This window comes from Rhinolophus sinicus, linkage group LG12 (assembly GCF_036562045.2).
Source record: "Rhinolophus sinicus isolate RSC01 linkage group LG12, ASM3656204v1, whole genome shotgun sequence".
Lineage (NCBI taxonomy): Eukaryota > Metazoa > Chordata > Mammalia > Chiroptera > Rhinolophidae > Rhinolophus > Rhinolophus sinicus.
In genome coordinates, this window is record NC_133761.1 from 27,593,402 (window position 1) to 27,613,470 (window position 20,069).

The 20,069-nt window shown below is 33.4% G+C and overlaps 1 protein-coding gene and 1 pseudogene across 50 annotated transcripts in view; one reads left to right on the forward strand and one right to left on the reverse strand.

Annotated features, from left to right (window-relative positions):
* Positions 1–20,069, reverse strand: part of RIMS2 (regulating synaptic membrane exocytosis 2) — a 592,512-nt gene that overhangs the window by 199,227 nt on the left and 373,216 nt on the right. For 26 of the 50 annotated variants that reach the window (XM_074316891.1, XM_074316853.1, XM_074316856.1 and 23 more), the window contains one exon: positions 12,022–12,087. The exons of the other annotated variants lie outside the window; for them this stretch is intronic. In XM_074316891.1, the coding sequence (XP_074172992.1) occupies positions 12,022–12,087 (66 nt within the window). The remainder of the gene's footprint in view (positions 1–12,021; positions 12,088–20,069) is intronic. 50 annotated transcript variants of the gene reach the window in all.
* Positions 3,239–3,518, forward strand: LOC141567898 (ragulator complex protein LAMTOR5 pseudogene; annotated as a pseudogene).

Sequence of the window (20,069 nt, forward strand, 5' to 3'; positions counted from 1 at the left end):
GATAATCGCTGAGAAAACTGAAAGGAGCAAAGCCTAAGTAAGTTTCATATGTAACACCCAGTCTCATAGCAAGTTCTTTAAGGGGCTAATATAAAACTTGAGAACTTCCACCTAAATTCTTGGTGAATTTTAATATTAAGACAAGAACTTATAAATAATTAATTTTGAATAGTAGCAACTGAGTAGCAGGAAATAATAGATAACACTTAGCAAGGCATAAAATATTTTAGTGCCTACCTGGGGTTTTTAGCTTGGGGTCTGTATTTCAATATAAGTAGTTTCCTTGGTAACCCTACTTATTTACTTTACTTTATGCATTATACAACATTCCAAAACAGTGGCTATAGGTTTTACAAGATTTCCAAAGGGTAAGCCATTTAAATGGTTAGGAACCACTAAACTATAAATTCAAATCTTTCTTAGAAAAATAATTTGGTTGTCTTTAAAAAAGTGATTTAATATATGTCATAGTTCTATTTTTAATAAATAGCTTACATTTTCTAATATATGTTTAAATTAATTCACTTTTCGTATGTGTCATTTACCTGGACAGATAGAGATTACTGCTCTGTCATATTTAGTGGCCGCTATTCCAAACTGCAAGCATTTGGAGAGGTACGGTTAAATAGCCCCTCAACAAATACAGCTAATTCATACTGACTGACAGTATTGTAACAAGAGCCACTATTTGTTACACTCAGCTTTAAAAACATACGATAGCATATGCAGATTTTGAGATGAGGATTTCTAAAGGAAAAATAATTTTATAATCATCTAGTGAAGTTCATTTTGAGTCATGTTTCCTCTCCGCAGTTATTCTTAAAAATTTTTTAAATGTTCTAAGTATCTGGCACAGCTTCCTGATTATTTCATCATTTTTGCTACTTACCCTATTTGCAACCAAAGTACAAGGAAGTTATGCAGCATAACAGGGAAAGAGGCCAATGTGCATTCTTTTCTATAACACTTATATTCACATAATGACACGATTCCAGATCAACATAAGCTCAATGTAGACTATCTTTCTAGATATGATAGAAGAATACTAGGAATACTCAAAAAACAAAATTAAAAACAACCAGCACAATGCAAAGTTTCAATATACTATTCAGATATATCAATGAAAAGTGTCCTAGAATATAACTCAGACCCTATAGCCTTACAGTCTACACTCTATCAGATGTTTTATTTCATGTTTATATTGTAAAGATGCCATAGTAAATGTAATAGGTTTTCTTGAAAAATAAACCTGTAAAAAGTAAAGCTGTTTAGGAATTATTTTTCTTTCTATAAGGAAATTATTTCTTTATAAAGCAGAAATCTTAAATTAAAAAAACAAAACTGGATGTATATCTGAAGGACAAGAAGTATAATCTCAGGCTTGGGGCAAGAAAGGCCTTCCCTGTCCCCATATTGTGTAATATAGTAAGGTGATTAACAGCAGAAGCTTTAGAGAAAATATCTTGAATATCTAGAGAATTTCTGAGCATTAACTGCATAATAGAAGAAATAAATATATAATAGAATTTTAAAATGAGACATTTCAGGGTAATTAATATACCATCTATGTTTGTATAATTTAAAGTAATTATATGACTCAACCATATAATTTCCACATTCATCATAATGTGCAAGGTACAAATTTAACTTTTTTAAAATTCTAGTTTATATTAGTTTAGCATTGCTTCCAAAGTTAAAAGAATTGCAGGACAAAACACCATGAAAATCATGGTAAATAAGTATTGTGTACAAATAGGACCATTTTATTATTTTGGTGGAAGATACATTATTTATCCTTGGGAATGATACCATTTCTCTGCAGAACATTAGTGCTCAGTTAAACATAAATTCTGTATGTTTGTTAAAAGTAAACAAGCTTATTAAAAAATAACAGCAATATCTAGTCAGCCAAAATAATAACAAACTAAACGTTAAAATGGTTAAAAAAAAAGTAATAAAACATATATTGATGAGAGAAAGCAAGACAGGTTTAATGTAGAAAAACATATTACTAATACCCATAAGCCTATTTTATTATAAAAAAGAGAAGTAAAGTGTTCTCATGTCTGGAGGTATTTTTTTTTTTAAATAGTCATTATTGGAAACAGCAAGAAGAAATGATTAAATATCCCAATTTCCTCAAGAAAATTAGGCAAAATAGAATACTGAACAATAAAGATATATAAAATGTAAATGTCTTGAGAATATTTTGAGTAATTTATTAAATATTTATAATTATTATTGTTATTTAATTTTTACTTCAAAAAATAACAGAAACAAAACCATAAGCAGGATTATTTACCCAGCAACAATTAACATGCAGCAAGTTAATATATCTTTAAAATATACATTTTCAAAGTTATATAACTACCACCTTCTATCTATAAAATTTTTATTATACTAAATAAAAAATTTCCAGTTTCAGTGGATGTTAAAGTTTAATAAAGTCTGTCAGCTGTAAGAAATTCAAGTTATTCCACCAAGGTATTGGCCCTAGGTTTTCCCTTCCCAAGTCCTCCAAGATTCCATAAAATAAACATTTTAAAGATGTATCTCTAAAGGACTGAATTATGCATTGTTATTGTATTATATGAGTAAATGTGATGAGGCATGGTCCACACAGTAGGATATCTGAGTTTTATGTTCAACAGTTTCACTGATCAACTTTGACAAATTCACTAGTCTTTGTTTTGTTATCTTTACATGGTTAGTGGAATGGGTATAGTGCAAATTGCTCATATACACTGCTGCCTGCTACCCTTAGCTGTCACTTCATGATATCAGCCAAATAACATAGTCAGAGGTAACAGTCTGAGGATTGATTAATCTCCCCTAAACACACACACACACACACACACACACACAAACACTCTAACAAAACAAGAAGTGTACACATTTTCAGGCATAAATGCTATCTGCTTCAGTTACTACTGACTACATGATGTCTGTCATTAAAAAAATACCAAAGAGGAAGAAAAATAGGGCACAATGTCAAGAGGCAAAGCAAAAAACAGAGTCAGACTCAGAGATGATGCAAATACTGTAACTATCAGATAGAGAATTTAAAATAAGTATGATTGATATGTTAAAGACTGTAATAGAAAAGGTGGACAACATGCCAGAACAGCTAGAGAAATTTCAGCAGATAGTTGGAGACCACAAGAGTCAAATGCGAGGTCTGTGGTAGCGAAGACGCAATGTGCTGAAGGGATCTGGGCCAGAGCAGACAGTGGGTGGGATGGAGGTGACTTCGGAGCAGCACTTGGGGGAAACAATGAAAAAACTGCCCATTGTTGGAGTCCTATGCCCTGTGCACAGATTCACAAGGCCTTGATCTGGGCTGTGTGGGGTCCTGTCAGACGAGCATGCGAGAACTGCCTTATGTAGCCTAGCAAATAGCCAAGCTAACCTCTGACCCCACTGATAGTCCTGTGGTGTGTCCAGAATCATATAATGGAAATGTTACTATCCAGAAACACAATGGCATCACAGTAGCAGTGCACAAAACGGCCTCTTGATGTTTTGTGTCAGTTCTCCAGCAGTCTCACATTGGGACGTGATCCTATCCATGGTAATTATCTTAAAGGGCTATTAAAGTTCAAATAGTTAGGCCATTCACTTCATGTGCATTGGGTACTTTCCTACTAATTTTAGAGTACACTGCTTTTTGACACTCTGTAGATTGACTTATCAAAATATTAGTATGAAAGGTCATGTTTTAAAGCAGCGGGTCCAGGTCGCTTTGTATATAGAATTTTGTTATATTCAATAAATCTGAGTGGAGGGGGGAAAAAGTCAAGTGGAAATGCTAGAAATAACAGAATATGGCAAAATGTTAGTTAGAAAATGAGCTTGGAATCATTTTATGGAGATCTTAAACGCCTAGTTAAGAGGTTTAAACATTTCATTTAATTAAATGAAAATTAAATCCATTTATTTTTCAATTAGAGTGACCAAAAGCTTCTGAGCAAAGGTAATTTTTAAGGAATGAATTAAGAAGATTAATTCAGCAGTAGTATATAGAATTAATTACAGTAGGAAAAGACTGACTTGTACTAAGAGGGGTAGAAGCAGAGAAGAAGATATGGATGACAAATATTATATATCACAATGTACAAAACATACAATATACAGTAAGAATATACACAAAATACAGAATTATACAAACAGAATGTTAGAGTTAGAAAGAATCTCAGAAGTCATATAAGCCAATCTCTGTCATTTTTAGAAATAAGCAAACTAAGGCTCACAGAAATTTGGACAAAGCCACACAATCAGATGTTTTCTGAGCCGGAACTTAAATTGACCTTTCTTGATTCTAAAGCCTGTTAACTTCTTTGATAACAAAATTGCTGTTTTCCCTCTCTCAATGTTTGACACAGCACCATATGAATTAAATATAGAAATGAATAAACCAAAAAAAAATAAAAAACACCCTGAAATGCCCAGCCTCCAAAATAAAATGATGATCTATTATCAGAAATAGAAAAAATTCTTGAGAGGAAATGATAGGAACTTAAATATTCTTGTACAGATGTCAATTAGATGGAGAAATCAGAGAGCTTGAAACGTCACTGTATAGTATTAATATTTCACTATTCATTGATTCATTCATTCTTTCAATACTATTTATTATGTTCATATTATGTGCCAGGCATATATTAAGTATCAGAGATTTTGGTGAAAACCATAGCAATGATAGGATATAGGATAACATACGGTCAAAAGTTGAGGACATGAGAAATAGTAAAGAAGTTAAGGAGACAGAAAAATAGTCAAAGGGTAAAATGAGAATCAGAATAGTACTGCATTAGAGACACTAAAAAAAAATAAGTGATGAATAATGGCAAATGCAATGAGGCAATAAGGAAAAATATGTGTAAAAGATGTGGTAAGTAATAACCACGGAGAAAATAATTTAAAATAAAGTGCTGGAGACAAAGGTCAAACTGTAGAGGGAGTAAAGGAGGCACACGTAAAAATACACACCCAAGAAACATGACCTATGAGAGAGAGAGAGAGAGACAGAGACAGAGAGAGAGAGAGAGACAGAGAGAGAGAGACAGAGAGAGACAGAGAGAGAGAGAAATGGATCATTCTCAAGGTAGCCTGAAGGTACAGCGAAATAGAAGATATTATATTAAGGAGCCTTCAACAATAATTTGAGGAGAAACAAAATCATTAAAGTAATAGAAATTGAAATGCAAGAGAAACAACAAATAATTAAATGAAGGAAAATTCCAGGGAAATTAAGAGAGGTTACAGTCAGAAACACAAACAGAAGATTAGCTGTGATAGAAAAGAAAATACTTGTAGGGGGAAAGGAGAAGAGTGGTAATAATGAAGTAAGGCAAAAAGGAGGGTAGCTCAAACGTGAGCTCCTTGAATCTGATCACATTTATTAAAGGCTCTCAGTACTCCTTCCCACATAGGGTATCTACATTCCACACAGGAATCTCATCCTCCTGTGACTCCACTTAGCTTTGTCAGAATCCTTTCTCTAATCAGGGTCCTGGCCATGGCCCCAAATACTTGGAGATAAGACCATTCAGTGCCTCCTTCAAACTCTGTGGCATCCCTCAGCACTACTCTAGGCTGAGGTCAGACACTTTCCAGAACCTTACTCAATTCTAGCACCAAAACAATTCCCAGTTCTGGCACCAAAACAACTTATGATAAACAGGATATTTGAGATATATTCAAACATCTTATCTCTGTAATTCTTAATTATCAGGTAAAGGGTAAAGCCAATTTGTCCCCTGCTCTTCTCTCTAAATTCTTCATCTCCTGTACTCTCTTCTGTACCATTTTAATGTTCTCTAATTCTTAGCTGTTATTTGGAAGAATCCTTATCCAGTATTAACAAACTTCCTTATATCACCAACCCCACTGCAGAATGGTTTGTGCATATCCCTACCTTAAGTAACATTTAGCTCAACATTGCAGACTCTGCTTACAGAGCAGCTCTCATCTGCAAAGCTGCTTATTCTTTCACATTTCATAGTCCATGGATCCAGGAGAATGGCTCTCTAGAGACACATGGGCCATTACGCTCCCATCATAATGTACATGTCCTTATTTCTATTAAGTATGCCACTTAGCTGTTAATTCCATTATTAATTCACATTGCTAATATCTATTCAACTTCCAATCACTATCCCTTAGTCACTAGCAATTTGGGGAATTGGTTATCTTTACCCCAATTCTTGTGTTAATGCCAGGACATTTCAACACAGATGCAGAAAACTGTTCAATAATCTTGAACCACAAGATCTTTAAACTTCAGTAATCCTCACTTTTTTCCCTGTGTTAACCTCCTTAACACACACACACACACACACACACACACACACACACACACTTTTGGGGAAATACTATGGATCTTACCATTCAATGAAACTACTCAAACTCAGAAATATTAAAGTCCAATTATCTCAAATTCTTAATTACAAACATTAATTTTATCAGGTGCCTCATCATCTCACTCCCACTTTACTCAAACTTCATTTGATACTTTTCATTCCTCGGTCCCGAATTCCTGCCAGTATATATCACTGTCTTAGCCTTTTTTCCTTCCTTACCCATCCCGGACTCTATGCCTGATCATCTAACCCACTCTTGTACCACCATTCAGATTCCCTTCTAACACAAACATAATCTTCCAAACATTTATCAGAACCCTAAAAACAGGTTCAATGCCATAATCTGATTTCTCTACATCTAGGCAACTGGGTATTGCTTAATACATTCACACAGGTTGGCACATTACAAATTTATGGTTTCCAACTTCCTCTGTGCTGCCATCATGAATAATCTTTTCACTTACACTTAATCAGTTACCATTACTTTTTACCCAACAACTATTTTAAACTTTTTCATTTTTCAACCAAACATCATATTCAACCTCTAGGCCTCCACCCTCAGGAATTTGTCTCAAAAACAACCTTCATAATCTATCTGAATTATAGCAACAACGAAATTGAGGTTATCAAACATAACTACCTTTAATATAATATTCTTTTTTAAAAAAACTTACCTATTTACAACTCGTTGATGTATTTTCTTCTTGTCTCAATGATAAATAAGAGCTTCTTTCTGTTTACAAACACCATCTATATGTTTAGTCCAATACCCTGCCCCTAAGACTTTTCTTCCAGTAATCCTGTTTCTTTCTGTATTTGCAACCTATCTTTTCCTAAAGGATCCTTTAACCCAGCCTATAAACACACGATGTATTCTCTATTCTAAAACAAAGACACCCTAATTTTATATTACATACCCTTATCCAGTATTTCTCCTCCAGACTCTCTTGGTATGTTTATATTCTTATCTCCCAGTCACGCCTCAGGACACTGAATCTGCTTTTGTTTCCTTCAACACCCCTTTAAAATCACCTTAGCTAAAGTCACCAATGACTCCTCACTTGACATACCTAATAGGCATTTATTATTTATGATATTTTACTGTTGACATTATCTCCTCCTTCTTAAAAATATTTTTTTTACCTCTATTCTTCTTACTCTTCTCATACTGCTTTCTCTATGTCCTTCATAAGTTTCTCTTCTTCTGTCTACCACTGAAATGTGAATGTTTCCCAGGGTAGAAGAAAACTCCTTGTCCTCATGTCATGGGTTGTTTCTCTGGCTAATGTCACTTTCGTTTTTGTGGTTACTTCCCATTAATAGGAATCAACTTTCAAAATGCTCTATGTAGCCTAAACTTCTTATTTAAAATTAATTATTATTTTTTTCCTTGCTAGAGTTTCCCTCAACCCTCTCAATTCCAAAACTGAACTTGTCCATACCTAATGGATTCCTCCCCTAACATCTCCTACCTCCACCTTTGTTAAGGTACCACATGCACCCAATTACCCAAGCTATAAGACTGGGAATGGTTCTTGACTCTTTGCTCCCCCTCAACATCCAAATCGCATTATTTACCAAGTATTATGGACTTTAATGGATTAAATTTCTCATCTTTTCTGTATCTCTTCATCCACTATCTTACCTAGTTCAGGCCCTCAATGAGTTTCTGTTGTCCTAGACCAAGCAAAATACCTCATACATGACTTTCTTTTCCATACCTTTTTACCTCAAATCATCCATCTAGAGTCTCAAGAGTAATTATTCTAAGTAAATAAATATAGCCATTCCCTAATTAAAACTCTTCAAAGTACCTCTATTACTTATAGTCTTAGATCTATGTTTCTTAATACAGCACCCAAGGTTATTCATAATTGGGGACCATCTCTATCATTTCACATTCATATTTATTGCTGTTCCTCGTCTTTTGGATAATGTTCTAACAGCACTAAAAGATGGTGTTTTTTACTTTAGTGACTTTACTGATACATTTCTTTAAAATTCCACTGACATCTTACCATACCTCCATATAAACCTAAATAACTCTAATTCCTCCTCTAAGATGTGACCTAGTTGTTGTCTCCTCCATAACATCTTTACATAAAGTCCACCATCACAGTGCTCAACATCAATGTCAGTGATTCCTTAATGTGCTCTGTATAGTTTTAAGTAGAGATAAATACTACGAAAAAAAGTAGGGTATGGGGCAAATTTTAAAATACAAAAGTATTTATGAAAATGAATTTTGTATCTTAATGAAGGGGTATTAATAAAAGGTAACATAATATCCATTCTAAACATGTTTGTTTAAATGTTGACTGTGTTTTAAAATACACAATGAATCAGAGATAATTTTGTATTGGTCAGCATAACATGGCCACAAGAAAAAGAGTTCTGATTCCTAATATTAGTTAATATTTGTCCCCTGAAATAAAAGAAGTTTAGAAAACATTATTTAAGCCTCTATCCATCTGTTCCAAAGAGATAGCACTCATAATTTTTCATTTTACAGTCTTAGGATAGAGAAATTAGTGATTCTGATTCTTAACAGACCGGGGGTGCCATGTTGAGTTTACTACATTCATTCCATTCAGAAAATTCCAGATTTAATATAGCCAAACTACAGTCTGATTGGAGCTTTTAACACATATTTATTCCCAAAAGGGGGAACTTTCAGGCCATGATAATAAATACCACCTTGAAATATAGGCTGGCAAATTGGACACCTACAGAGTTGGTGCCACTGTTTTTTTTTTCCACAACCCTCAGTAAAGGGGTCACTTCTCCTTTAAACGTTCAGTTATTTTGACTCAAGTAGGTGAGTTAGGGAGAATTTGAATAATTTTGTTCAAAGCCATTTTTCAAGAAAAAGAGACTGATCTAGTTTTGAACTTTTCCAAAATAGATTCTTCCAAAGAAGAATAATGAAGCAAGGGAACTGAGGATATTTCTGAGAATAGATTCAACCTCTGGATTATAAGTACAGAAAAGTGGAAGCTAATAATGAAAAAATAAAGGGTCAAGAGAGTGGAGTTCTCTATTAAGATAAAAGAACTAGTGAGGTAGAAGTAACTTGATGAAAGAATAAGAAGGAACTACATGGAGTTCTTGTCTAAGAGTGGAGTACTTGAATTAAGATTTCAAAGGTAGAAGAATTTCTAGTGATGACAAGATTTCAGAGTGAGGCCATGGGAGTGACAGATTGAAGTAAAATTGGGGGCAAAAGTTCACCACCTCCAATGTGAGACAATCAAGGAAATAAGTGGGTGCTAAATAGATTATTCAGGTGAATATTAACATCATTCATGCTGATGGCAGAAATTGTAATTAAGAGCAAGACTAAAGCCAGGTACTAAAACTTTCAGTGAATAAAATGGCACAAGTAAGAGGTCAACAGATGATAACATGGAACAGTCAGGGGTGGTTATGCTCATTTACATTACATACAAAGTTAAAGACAAGAAGCGTAGAACATTATAATTAATATAGGAGAATGAATAGATGACAAGATACATTTTCATATCTTTAACAATCCCAGAATCTCATAGTGGATTGAAATAGGGGCCAAAGGGACTGAGTAACTCAGAAAGTCAGTAGAATGAAAACCAATGATCAAAATCACTTCTAAAAAAATGCAAAGGAAGGGAATGTTAAAATTAAAATTCAGTATAGAGTTGACTACTTCTGTGGAAGAAGCACACGGATGCAATAGGCAAGGACCATACAGGTAGATGCATGATATATAAACATATATTCTGGTTCTCAGTTTGGGTAGTATATTCATGGATGTTCATTTTATCATTATACTTTGAAATGTATACACATTCTTTTCTATGTATTAAACTGATAATGATGATAAAGGTAATTAAAAAAAACTAGTAAAGAACTTCATTTTTATAAAAGCTACCCAATTTGTCTTGAAGTAGGTATACACTAGACTCACAAATCTGAATCATTTAAATGACAGCAAATCTTACAGTAAGATGTTTGATAACTTGTTTCTAAAACTGATTTTCCTATCTGTGTTTTACTTTAGTGCAAATATTGATGATATTGTGTTTCCTGACCATAAACCAAATCAATGTAGAAATGACAATTCAGAAACATCCCCTTCAAAATAGGCCAGCGAGGCTGAGGTTGAGAATTTGGTATTATGAAATTAATAACCAACCTTGAGCTGATCAAGAACAGATTCTATCCATGTTCGTTTGTTCAGAGAATAAATAATATGAAGCAGATAATCTACTTATTGATAATTAAAATGAAAATGTAGAATATAAAAAACCAAATGTGGTGCATGATTTTAACTCGCATTGAAATGAAGAGATACCAAAGTAAGTAGAATAAGCAATCAGGAATGCCTCATTCGTGCCACCCACCTTAAGACAGGTCTTGGCCAATTACCAGGACAATTACATAACTACTTCTTCATATTTTTGTAAGGTTAATGTGTAACCATTGCAACCAAAAAATAGTCTGAATGTCATATACAGCAATAGTAAAAATAAAAGACATAACAACAAAGAAGAATTATTTAGTATTGAAGCAAAATAACAGAAAAGAAACTGAGAAAATACAAAAGAAAATTTAATATAGTAATACCCACTACCATATAATAAACTGAAAGGCACTAAAGTTCAATTACATTTACTGAAAGAAATCACAAAACTTGAATTATTAGGAATTTCTTGTTGATGCTATCTGTTATGTTTCCTTCCACATTTATCTACATCAATTCACTGTTCAGGAAATTACTCATTGGTTTCAAATATTTTTTTCCTAAAATCTTTTATTAACTCTTAACTATTAATTAAATTAATAGGATAAAAGTGGTCACACATAACCCAGATCACTTTGAAACAACAGAGTACAGCATCAAATTCCTTAGCTATACTAGCTGAACCCACACTATCACTACCATCCTCTTCTCTGCTTACAAGGTTTCAAAAGTTGTCACTGAAATGGCTCACCTCCCTAACGCTACATATAGGCCTTCTTTCCCTTTTTTCTAGTTAATCCTCTTTTCTCTTAAATACCAGGTAATTGATATGTCCTTTCAACATAAGGGGAATGGTGGTAGAGTAGAAATAAACAAGGATTTTTCCACAGACTCAGAATTCTTCACGGATCCAAAAATCATCTACCATGATGACCAAGAAGTAGATCACAGTCACCTTTGACAGGGTAACCATAAGCCAATCAGTTCAACCTAAGTACTTCCAACCACTGACTCTTCAATGGTAGAGGGAGGTGGGGAAGTGGGCTGTCAAGATATGTACAAATCAACCAGTGCTGTCTAAATAGCTAATTAGGAACCCTGCAGAGGAAGGTAGGCAGTTAACTGCAATTAATATTTAAAAAATAGTGTTATTCTATCCTTCTAGGTAATCAAGAGTTAACTGTAATTCCTGGAGAACTAAATTTTTAGCATTATCAAAGAGATGATCCTAACTCTTTAAAAAAGCTGTATTTTTGATATCCTACTACAATGAAAGTGTTTATCTATGCTTTATTTTCTACTATTTTATAAGGGTATGTCTATATTTCATTAATAACTATATATGTATATAGAAAAAACAGAAATAGAAGTGAATTATATCACATCAGTAGACAGGCACATGCAATTCTACAAACAGACTCAATTGTAAGAAAAATATACCTGCCATCCCTGTGATGACGTTCAATGGTCTGACTGTATCTGGAGCGAGGTAGAGTAAGAAAATGACTGCAAGCATGCAGAAACAAGAATATAAATGAGACTCAGGAAAGAAATGAAAAGGAGTAGTTTAATTTTTAAAAGTAAGATTAAAAAAGATAAGCAGATAGTAAGCAAAGCAAATGAAAATTGTTACTGGAAAGCTTGTTTCTTCCTCCCAATGTCCATAACAATATATCAGTGTTAAAAGTTAAAATATTCTAAGTATTCTAAAGTAAAACACAAAAAAATGTAACAAATTGAGATTTAAACAAATTATGTCCCAAAATAAATTCTTAACAATTATCACTCAAACAACAAGCACCATCTATAAAATGTTATATAATACAGATGCTTTCCTATTCTTTAGGAGGAAAGGTAAGAAGAGAAAAATGATAAACTAATCAGATGTTTTAAAAAGAAAATAATAAAAGGTAAGTTTTAATACTTATCATACTTAGGAGATTTTATAACTTAATTATTTCTTCTTCAATCATTAACAATTAAAAATAACTAAAAGGGCTTTATAAATTGCTGTTAGGAAGGGACAAAGTGGTTCAAATTATTTCTGATTATTAATTTTATTAAATTTATTGGGTACTATCCATTTATCCATTCACTACATTTATTATTTTTATTACATGCTATTGGCTCTGCTGCATTTCATGCCTCATGACTACCACAAGCCTGATCAAAGCAGCACACTGACCTTTTGGCCCATCTGCAGTAAATTCTTTTAAGGCACAGCACTAATTTAAAATTTTTCTATCTTCGTAAAAGCTTTATTACCAAAACACTTACTTTTGGCAGATGATCATTATATTTCTTTCAGTAAAAAATGGAAACCAACCTTACACTCTCTCAACTTCCATTTTTGTACCACTAAATATAAAGGAAATATACATTTATGTCTTCACTTGTACTTTTCTTCTTCACCAAAGGGAGAAATTCCTCTGCTTGTAATTCTACTTCCCACATAACCTTGCTTCATGCATTTTGTCTCCTGCTTAACTTTCCTCAAGTGCACTTAATCCTAAAAATAAAACCTTCACTAAACTTGCCTTCCTCTCAAGCCATTGAATCTTTCTGACTTTCTTTCACCATAAAACATCTTAAAAAACATATCTATAATTCTTGCCAGTACTCCCTCATTTCTCATTCATGCTTTAAGCTTTTTGTAATTTGACTTCTGCCTCTGCCATTCTCTTGAAGCTATCCTGTGAATGTTATCTGCTAAATCCTAAAAAATCCTTTAATCTCTGCTTGATCTTCATCATACTACATTCATCTATGGTATTAGATAGACATTGATTTTCAATCTCCATTTCTTGACACTCTCCTCTCTTGGTTTCTGAAATATTATCTTTTTCTGGCTATAAAAATAGTGTTTATTTAATACTTAAGTATGCGCCAAGTGTCCCATTAAATTTTTATCTACTTTAACTCACTTTACTTCTCATAACAACTCTTGAGGTAGGTTCTAGTATTGTCACAGACAGAGACATGGAGGCTCTGAGTGCTTGTCCACAGCCATATATTAAGTAGCAGGACTGGGTTTCAAACTCAGGGCTTTCTGAATCCTAAATTCAGGATCGGACTACCTAACTGCTTCTTTATCCATTTCCTTTACTGGATTCCCTTCCTGTGTTTTCTTTAGAAGCAGTGGTTTCCCAGGATTTGTTCCTGACCTTCTTTATAGCCCAACACATTCTTTCTGGATAATACTATTTTTTTGTATAATGTAAACTCTCACATTGCATTAGCCTTGCTTTTTCTTTGGGTTCCACAGCATATTTCCAGTTGTTTTCTGGGCTTCCCATGGCTGCTTGAGTGCCACAGAGACACTTCAGAAAAACACATGTTAACCGTGAGGTTTGAGCAAGACATTTGCTTATTTAGACATCTGGTGATGCATTTGTGAAATGAGGGGGCTAGAGTAGTAGTTTTCAAATTTTCTTTTTGAGCAGAAGACCACTTGCTTTTCCAAACAAAATTTTATGTAAAACAAACATACTCATATATAAATGCATTAAAATCAGAAGGACTCTGGGTAAACAGAAAATGAGAAGCCTAGATCCTACCCATTTGGCTTCATCCTTACCTACAACATCAGTCCTTCAGGTACCTCGTCAGAAGCTAGGACTCCATGATCTCTAAAGGCCCCTCTAGTTTCAAATGTAATTTTTAAATCCTCCTTTGGCACTTAATATAATACTTCAGTTATTCCTCTTCTTGTAATCCAAGTTTCAACTAAGGAATTAAATATTTACTTACTAAACCAAGTTTTCAAATCTCAGAATTTAACTCCTCCATTTTCTTTATTTTCCACATTCAATGATTGATAAACCTTACTGGTTCTAATCCCTAAATAACTCAGATTTATCCCTTCTTTTCCTTTTCTTCTGTCACTATTGTAAATCAGGCTTACCATGTCATTAAATACCTTACATTAGGTCTCCTTTTCTTTAAACCCAAACCCTATCCTGGGCCAATTCATTTTCCACCCTGTCTAGAGAGTATATTTGCAATTATGTTTCTGATCCTGTAGGTACCTTGTTCAAAATCCTTCAATGGCTTCCCATATTAAAAAACAAGTACATATTCCTTTAAATGGCACGCCAATTGAGTTCTAAACTACTTTGGATCATCATTTCCTATCACTTCCCATCTCCCATACCATAACTTTTTATTTAGTTACGCCAGACTACCTAAGATTCTCTAAACATATTCCGTACTTTCCGGACTCCAAGACTTTGTTCATGATCATCATTCTGCCAAGAATGCCCATCTGCCTGTACTTCATTAACTTTCAAAATTCTACTCAATTTTTAAAGTCCAATTTCTTTTTAAAACTTTTCCAATAGGCCTAAGCAAGTAATTTTCTTTCCAATCTGTTCCAATAGTATTATGCTTCTGCTTCAGTCTTCTGTGTTTTATAATTAGATGGCATAGTGTATAATTAGTTGGTATATATTATTTATAATTAGTTGCAACATTTATTTAGACCAGGACAATGTCTATTTTAAATCTGTGCACAATGGCTAACCCACTCAATAAATGCATTTTGGATTGAACTAAAAATAAAAACAGAATTGCACTATTTTTATGGTGAACTTATTCTCCAAAGAGAGCAGTGGTTTGCATAATCATGGAAACATTCTGGGAATGCAAACAGAAGATTATAAACCTATGTAGCATAAGGATACAAGGAAAACAATTTTTTCAAAAAAGGCACCCCTGGCTTTACAAAGAATAGAAATAATACCCCAATAGCTGTGATGTTGAGATTTACTGCATTAAAAAGGAATAGATTTTCTCTGAAAATTATTTAAGAGTAATGAAAATATGTAAACTTCAAAGCCTGTTAAAAATTTTCAAATTCAGTAGAATATATATATCATCCAATTTCTAATATTTTCCTTGAAGAGACTTACAATTAATTGTGTCTCTATAAAGCCAGAGAAAATATTAAGCAAGAATCACCTTCATCAAGCATCAGTTTATTTCCCTTGTGTTAGTTAATTTTATGCATCAACTTAACTAGCCAAGGGGTGCCCACATTAAACATTATTTCTAGGTGTCTCTGTGAGAGTGTTTCCAGATGAGACTAGGATTTGAATCAGTGGACTCAGGAGACCGCCCTCCTCCCTGTAGGTGGGTATCATGCAATCTGGTGAGGGCCTAAATATCACAGCAGTGGGAAGAAGAAGGAATTCCTCCCTTTTTCCCTGCTTCACTTTTGAACTGGACATCTCCGATCTCTCTGGCCCTCAGACTGGGATTTACACCATCAGCTACCCTGGTTCTCAGACCTTTGGACTTGAACTGAATTACACCACCATTTCAAGTGTCTCCAGATTGCAGACAGCAGATCTCAGGACTTTTCAGCCTCCATAATCGTGTGAGCCAATTCCTCACTATCATCGATCTATCTGTCTGTCTGTCTGTCTGTCTGTCTGTCTATCATCTATCTATTCTATTGGTTCTGTTTTCTGGAGAACCCTTACTATATGCTTTTCCATAGTCATGCTATACGTCTTAACATAATCTGGTCATGAGCCCCCTTGAGATTCTGCTGAAACTATAAAAATGCATCTGTGAATAGTATACAAAATTAATCATGTTGCTTAACCAAAATACACGCAAGATCCAGAATGCATCCAAGGTCCTTTGCTGTATCCATTTGGTACAACTGAATAAACACTTTATTTACACTTCCCCATTAAATTATGCTTATTCTGCTTCCAAAATTAATAGTCACTGTAAAATTTAAGCAATGAATAGTCATGAATATACACAATGAGTTAAACAAATAAGTTACATTAAAAATTGCATTTAATTCAGTCTGTTTGAAATTTCTTAAAAAATTGAGCAGAGCAGTAATTCAACATAAAAGACAAAAACGAAAAACTAAAAAAATTACATTTTAAAAAGAAAAAAATGAAGTTAGACATTCTAAAATCTTAATAAAAAATATCGCTATTCAAAGAATTGCACTAGATTACTGATCCAATTTCTAGATACACTTTGATTCTTATTAAGTAATATAATCTGTAAAGACAGAACAAAACTATATTTATAATTATCCTTCACTTATATTAAATTAGCCTGAATGTCCCCTTTTAGAAATTACCAGATACACAAAAAGGATTGCAAAAGAAGATAAAATATCACATCCTTAATTAACCAATAGTTCTTGAAAGCTAAGTTTCCAACAATCTCAACTTTATACAAAACTTTCTACTGTCTTTAATATTGTTAATGTTTTGCAACTTTATAGTTCGTAAAATACACTCAGTATGATTTAAGTATGTTACAATATATTCCTGAAATATAATAAATAAAATATATTATCTTTGTAAAGTGAATTCTTTCATTTACTTTATGTTTTCAAACTTTCAGAGATGTGTTTTCTCTCATAATTGATAACTGAAAGGACTAAAAAGACTATAAATGTTTATGGATGTATTTGATACTTTCTGCTAGCTAGTTTGCCTAATAAAGAATAGAGAAATGGCATAAATGTGTGAGGTATCTCGGGTATCTATATAATAGGGCATTTTTCTTTTAGAATATAAATGTATTAAAAGAATGCACAGAAGAAGAATGTTTATGAAGTAACATATTTTCTACCAATGCTGATTATATTTTTTTCTTATCATGCTAAAAGTATTGACAAAAGAAAAATTCTGAGATGGCCTACATTAAATTACAGCAGGCTGGAGAGTGAAAGAGACAAGAGAATTTCACCAGTTAATAGCCATGGGCCAACTAACAATAGACTGCTCACATTCCTGAATGTATGTTATAGCTTGAGTGAACTTCTGTAGGGACCACCAGACAGGACAGCAGCCTGCCTATGCATGAACTTTCAAGACTGTTTCCCACAGTCAAAAGTAGTAAATCTCTAGCTTACGGACTGTGTCTCTATCCTAGAACTGCCCCCACTTCACCTTTTCCTGCCTTCTTTATTTTTAGCCAATAAAACAACTTATATCTTTCTTCCCTAAAACATAATGTATAAAAGTGCCCATCAGCTCCAGGACAGTGAACACGTTTGTTTTTTCTCCGTAGCCCTGTTGCCGGTCGTTTAGACTTCATGCCCATGACCTGGTCCTTTTCCGGCTAGCGTTTGGCTCTATAAACCCTTCATTTTAGAAAAGCTTTCAGCCGTGATAGGTTTTTAACAATACACTCCATGCACCCAATATATTTTATCCTCTAGAACAGAAATAAAAATTCCTACTGCAGAATATCTCTGACATGTTACAGGAATATTATCTAGTACTCTATACTTCTTCCAATAGTAAATTAAGTCATATAAACAAATAAGCTTTTGAAATGACTTCTAATACTAAAGCCACACAGTTTGCTCCAGGAAAATTATGTTCCCAGTTATAGCAATTACCAGAACTTACCAGAGAAACAATCATATAAAAAAGTAGGGGGGAAGCAGAGAGGAAGATGAAAGATACCCTTTGCAATCCATCATTTTAGCTAATATCCCTGCACCCGAGTTTCTATATTACATTTAAAGAACCTATTCTCTTTCAAAACAAAATATAACTTTGACTAATGATAAGAGTGAGATGTACAGAAAAATAAAGATCTGATCAAATTTTGATATATAATTATTTTTATATTACCTATAAGAAATGGACATGAATAAATGTATCTCCTTTTTTGTATCACTTAAGTTTAACCAAGTACTATAAATTAATGTCAAATACCAGTAAAACCAATGTAAAAGCCATTATCTTCATGCATAACTTTCCAGTATGTCCCCAAGTCCTTCATCCTTTGTAGTAGGGCTTTCTGATGTATATGTGTGTTCTGCCTCTGTATCTCTGCCCTTGTTCTTGCCTGAATAAATATGCTCATTTTTCAAGGACCAACTCATATCGTACATTCTCTACAAAACTTTTGAAAACACATCTGAATTGACTGAGTTCTCTTTATTCTGCTTAACTGATAAGCACATTAAAATGTAAATTGTTCCTAAGGTGAAAGATCCTTTAAAAAAGTTAAGGGTGTGGCACATGTTTTGAGTACATCCTATGCAAATGGAGGGACTGTGTCATTCACTGCACTCAACAATGCTATAAAGTTGGTACTAATATTATAATTTTATAGATAAGGAAATCAAGTGCCAAAGAAGTTAATTTTCCCAAAGATATGTGGTCAGAAAAGGGGCCATATATTAAAACTGACAAGCTCAGGAGACTGAAAATAACCACATAAGATGGCGTGAGCACAAAAAATTTCATAACTAAGTGGACCATGGCAGGAAGTCACATCTTTAGCTTCCTTCATAAAGTTGATCTGTGCCTTTAAGTGGGCCTGTCTATTGTCTTTTTGCACCTAAAATGACATCGTTGGAATGTCAGTAATCCCTTTTTCCGGACCAGAACAGGAAAGTACAGAATCCCTCATTATTATTCTTGTTCCTTGATTAACATCTCTATGAGAACTATTAACTATCCTGTACCCACCTATGTGTACCTGTCTCTCCAATTTCCTTTTATCCAATCCCAGAGATTTCCCCGTTTTGCTTTCTCCCACCCGCTTAATCTATTACCAGTGGATTTCAGGTAACCCTCCTCCTTTGATTCTATGTATAAAATTGGCTGCAAACTGCCATTTTGCGGAGCATTTTGTTAATCCGTTGAGATTTTGCATCCCGGCAATTGTCATCAGTTTGGCTCAAATAAACTCTTATAAGCTTTCTCTTAGGCTGGATGTTTTTTGTTGACAGATACATAGCTAGCAAGTGGTAAAAAGCCTAAATTCAAACCCAATGCCATTTGGTTCCAAATCCTATGAAAAAGAGTACTTTCAATAAAATACTACTCTAATATAGGGCATTAATTCTTACTGACAAGAAAGGTTAATGCACCATTCAAAATACCTAAATTTTGATTACTGTTTCAAAGGAAAGTTTATTTTAGGCTTTTTAATCAACATTATTATTGATTAACTATAAAGTGCTGTTCCTGAAAAGTAACTGTAGAGTTCTAGAGTTATAATACTACTTAAAATACTACTTAAATACTACTTAAAAATTACAGTACTTTCATAGATATTCTATTATTGGAAATCTTTTAGAATATTAGGATAAAATAGAAATTAAGAACACATTGTTTAATAATGTGATGGATTACATGAATAATACTGTACTTTTTGATTCTTCATATTAATGATTACACAGATAACTCAAAAATAATACAGTAGAAATGGTTTTATAGGCTTATTTAAATGAAATTCTGCTTAACTTATTTCAAAAAAGATTTAAAACAGTTCACAATTAAGAGTAATTATGATCTGGTAATCGATAGCACTCTTTAAAAGAGTAATGAACCACATGGATAAATTTCCCCCAAAACTTCTGAATTACTTGAACAGTTTTGCTAAAGTAAAAGATTTACAAAGTTATAAAGTAAATGAGAAAAATATGACATTTCAATTATGACTATAGCAGATAATACCAAGGATTAATTAGTCACCAAGGATTT